The 4536-nt window shown below is 41.8% G+C and overlaps 1 protein-coding gene across 1 annotated transcript; it reads right to left on the bottom strand.

Annotated features, from left to right (window-relative positions):
- LOC107663058 (uncharacterized) lies at positions 1-4031 on the bottom strand. Its single transcript, XM_016453210.1, has 4 exons — positions 3827-4031; positions 3644-3749; positions 3497-3561; positions 1-1405 (listed from the first exon to the last, which is right to left on the bottom strand). The coding sequence occupies exons 1-4, from the start codon at positions 3931-3933 to the stop codon at positions 67-69; spliced, it is 1617 nt and encodes a 538-aa protein (XP_016308696.1). The 5' UTR covers positions 3934-4031; the 3' UTR covers positions 1-66.
- Between the last annotated feature and the right edge of the window lie 505 nt (positions 4032-4536).

The raw sequence follows: 4536 nt of genomic DNA, 5'->3' as shown, positions 1-4536 counted from the left end.
TTCTTTACAGTATGCAAAATGTAAATGTTTTTGAGGCTACTGAAAATTGCGTGAAAGGTGCACTAACTACTTAGCGTATTGAGAATTTTTTATTTTGCCAGGAGTCTTGGTAGCTGACATTACCTTTGCATCGCAGCCATCAGTGACCATTCTTTTAATGCCAGATCTTAGTCGTACTTCAGCCGTTTCGGCTCTTGGACCATCCTTAAACATTTTTTTCCCAGGACCACCACCTTCGCGTTTCATACCGACAGGATCCCGCCTATCAACCCCTCCACATTTTGCTCCAGGTGGATCTTTTTGTTTGTCTGCCTCATTTGACCTTCCAGTCTTTCCTTTCCTGACAGAAGAATGGGATTTGCCATTTGTGTTAAGTTCATGAGACGCCCTGCGCACATTTCCCACGGCTTGCATGTGCTTCTGATGAGCCTTTGCTGCCTGAGGACTGACTGGGAGCTGGTTTTTCAAAGTAGCACGGTTTTCGGAGGTGGAAGCCCGGCTTTCGCTGCTGCTCCTCTTTTGGGTGTTGGCAGGGGGAGCTTTGCGCTCTAGCAGGGGGCTGAGACGGGAATGCCGCTGGTAGGCGTACGAAGAGCAAGTGCCATTGCAGAGTGGATAGCGGATGTGGCAGTGCGGGCAGACAGGACGAAAAAGCTGAGTGTACGATGGGCTGGCCACTGAAGAGAAGAAGGCCTGCTGACCCTGCCGAAAGCTTTTCGGGGAGCTGAGGCGTGTTGGAGGAGCAGTATGAGGCCTAGGCCGGTTGCCGTTTGCTAGAACACTGGCAGACTGACCTCTTGTTCGGATGATGGGCACAATGTGCCGTCCGCTCTCAGCCTGAATGGTTTGGATCTGGTGCCACTCCAGCTGGAGGAGGCGCTCTAAATACTTCTCTAGCTGCCCTACGGGTTTCGGCCGGGGAGCCCACTTACCCTCCGTGTTGAGGAAGATGGCGAGCTGCCTCAGGCTCCAAGTATTGAACGGAGGTGGCAGGAAGTCTGGGTAGCTATAGCTGACTTCATTGTTCTCCACTGTCCTGGGTCCAGGTATGTGGGGATGCAGGTCCATGGAGTTGATTACTTCGGCTCGAAGGTTGAGCTGAGGAGGAGTGCAGGGGGAAGGCAGCACAGGGAGCCTCTCAGAGTCGGACAGGTCACTGGCGCTGTCCGTGTCGTCCTCCTTGTGCTCCAGGAAGTGGAATGAGTCCAGGTCTGGGAGTTGTTTCTGCGAGGGAAACTGCTGCAGCATTGGCTGAGGAGCCAAGGGCAGCGATAGAGCACGACGGCTCTTCTCCAAGGCCACGTGGCTCTGTAGCATCTCTTTACAGCACTGAGGCTCCAGTTGGATTTTCTGCGGACAAGACAGTTTGGGACGTGGAGGCCTCAGGTCTGATTCACCCTGTGTGCTGCAGCAATAGTTCGAGAGAGATATTTTATCAATATATTTATTAGGGCTGGTTTGACAACAATACTGATTACTTGACTTTCATTTTGATGAACTGATATCGTTCTTAAATTCCAAAATTAATTCTGTTGATGCATGAACAAAACATCACTAAAGATCATTTATAGTATGTCTCCCATCCAGTGATTGTCGTTACTACAATTGTATCAGAATTTGAAAAGTAAAATGTCATTTTGATCCTCTTTAATGTGGCGTAAAAGATCACTGCATCTGACTCAGTTCAAGCAGCTTGTGAACTAATCATCTCTTCCTTTTTCCTACTAGTTTTAGCCAGGGGTGTCGCTAGACCCTTTTTATGATGCCACATTCGCAAATGAATCACTCGTTTCTAAACTAATTAGTCAAACGGGTTTCCAAAAAGGTCTGGAAATGTTCGTGATGCAGTTTGATTCATTTGGACAGTTCACTCATGCACTGAATTGTTTCCACATCAAAACAGTAACAGAATACTTTACAAGACAGAAGAGAGTTCTGGATAAGAAAATAAGATAAAAAGAGTGCTGGATGAGGTGGATATTTACAATCCATTTAAAGGAGACATATTATGCCCCTTTTTACAATATGTAATATAAGTCTCTGGTGTCCCCAGAATTTGTCTGTGAAGTTTCAGCTCAAAATACTCTACAGATAATTTATTATATAATTTTGAAAATGCCTATTTTGAGTGGAAGCAGAAACACGCTGTTTTTCGGGCCTGTCTCTTTAAATGTAAATGAGCTGCTGCTCCCCGCCTGATTTTCCAGAATAGAGCTGCGCCATTACAGCTCGGACCTGCTAAAAGCATCTGTTTTGGTTCTGATTATCATGTTTATCGCGCTGAAATCATGCGTTTTAAACCATATGAGTTTAAACCTCTGATATACGGTTTTCTGAGCGCACACATCCGAAGCACACGGACAGAAAGCGGCTGTCACAGCATGTGAGTACTAAACTAAGTTCTCATTCACTCACAAATTTACGTTAAAAACACACGAGTTATTATGTCGGTTATGTCTGTGAAGGTAAACCGCTGGGAAATAAATCGCTTGTTTATTTTAGATCGGTGTGGCAGCAGCAATATACAGTAAATAAATCTAGTAAATTAAATAAATAAAAAAATAAAATAAATAGTCTGCTAAATTACTAAATGTAAATGTAAATAAATCAATAAATCCACTGCTCTCTTGTCTCCTCAGAGGCTGGGACTCTAAATAGTGTTCTGTGCTCATCTGTTACTGGGTTAATCTTTTTCACGTTTCCTTGGTTGGTAGATGCACCGGGGACCTGATTATAGCACTTAAAACCTGGAAAAGTCAGATTTTCATGATATGTCACCTTTAAGGAAACAAAACTCAGAAATATATTATCGTTTGTAAGTGATGAAGCAAATCTTTATTATGAGTGCAGCCTGTGAACGACTCTACTGCAAGTGAAGACAATTGGATTAATAAGCATATATTCACAACAGTATAAAAAAAAAAAAAAAAAAAAAAAAAAGAGGATTTCTTTTTACATTTAGTCATTTAGCAGATGCGGGGTTTTTTTATTTGATGGTAATGGTGAAAGAAAAGCTAGAGGAATGACCATCATAAGGTATGCTGTAGATAACTCTAGAGAGGAGCATATATATAGTGCTAAATATATGCATTATATTAAATATTCATTACATTTTTACCTATTAGTGATGTCTTATTTAACGCATGTTTGAATAAATCTGTGATATGACAGTCACCGTTTAAATTTCAGCAACAAATTGGAGTAGAAACAATTTTATCACTAAGAAGTTCATATAAAAACTCCTGATATATAACTAAATGAATCAAATTGAATCAAATCAAATCAAGAGCTTGTGAATCGGAATTATAAAGTCTGTGTCGGTACCCAGCCCTAATATTTATCACATAGCGCTCTGGAATACTTTTTTCTGATTGGTCAATCATGGCTTTCTGCAATGAAAATATTTATATCCATTTGTTTTATTTCATTTTGTTCTTTTATTATTACTATTTGTTGTTACTTATACATTAAATTCCATATGTTAAGCAACACTCACCCACGCAACTTGCAAGTGCCACCAGTCGGAATCTTAGCTTTCTTTGGTTTAATGCCATTTTGGACCTTGGAAAGATCATGAAAACATATTCAAATAGCTGCCAAAACAGGATGTTTGATGCATTTTAATGCTGCATATGTAACTTACAATTTCAGCTTTGGGCAGAGGATCCTTCTCTTGCCCTGGATGCAAGGGCACTGTTTTTTTAAGAGGTTTCTTATTCTGATTCGCATTTCCTCCTCTCTTATTGTTGCTGCAAATAAAGCACATGTTTTTAGTGACATTTGTTATTTCTGTGTGATTTTAATCATTTGCTCCATACAAGCATACCTGGCAACAATCCCAGTGTTTTCTGCATTTTTCATTCTAACCTTCTCCTTGCCTGGCACCTTCTTCAGTGTCGCAGACGCAGTTCGTTCCTGCAGGATGGGTCCCATCGCATTAAGCACTATGAAGTGTACAGGCGCAGTTTTGAAGCTCTCAGTTGTGCCCCAAAATGTCCCATTTGTGAGCGCGTACACGCACCTTGCGACTGAAGAGCGGCGAAATATCAGCGTCACAGTTTATATATTTTCCAGTTTGCCAAGAATTGGAGCAATCCATTAAACAGCGTCGAACAAACTATTTTTAACGTTAACATTTAAAGAGGGCAATAATCACCTTTGCGTCTTGGTTATGAAACCCCCATCATCCTGCCATGTGCGAAACACTTTGAAATCGCCGTTACTGAGCATCACTACAGCAGCTCGACCAGACTTGTTTACCTGCTGCTTTGTATGCTGCTCGAGCATCGTTGTCCTCGTGATCCTGCGATTGGCATGATGGGAATTGAAGTTTAACTGAAACGAATGCGAGAAACGAGTTAATTTTTACCGCTGCTCGTATCAGTTAAAAAGAAAGTAAAACACGCGTATGTATATGTATCAGGGGGCTCATATTGGGGTTGTGCAAGTTCGTAAGAATCACTGTTTTATTAAAATTGACCAGCAAGGTTGCCAGATCGAAGGATTTTCTTCGTGTAGATTATTAATCAGGATTCT

The sequence above is a fragment of the Sinocyclocheilus anshuiensis genome, unplaced genomic scaffold (assembly GCF_001515605.1).
Source record: "Sinocyclocheilus anshuiensis isolate Anshui unplaced genomic scaffold, SAMN03320099.WGS_v1.1 scaffold2161, whole genome shotgun sequence".
NCBI lineage: Eukaryota > Metazoa > Chordata > Actinopteri > Cypriniformes > Cyprinidae > Sinocyclocheilus > Sinocyclocheilus anshuiensis.
Note: the sequence above shows the minus strand (reverse complement) of the source record. Positions and strands in the feature narration are given on the sequence as shown.

What these genes read in the sequence shown, in the direction of transcription:
- LOC107663058 (XM_016453210.1), bottom strand. Translation starts at nt 3,933, where the DNA reads ATGGGACCCATCCTGCAGGAACGAACTGCGTCTGCGACACTGAAGAAG. An exon ending in AACACTGGGATTGTTGCCAG is followed by an intron (nt 3,750 to 3,826) that starts GTATGCTTGTAT and finishes CTTTATTTGCAG; the next exon opens with CAACAATAAGAGAGGAGGAA. An exon ending in CTCTGCCCAAAGCTGAAATT is followed by an intron (nt 3,562 to 3,643) that starts GTAAGTTACATA and finishes GATCTTTCCAAG; the next exon opens with GTCCAAAATGGCATTAAACC.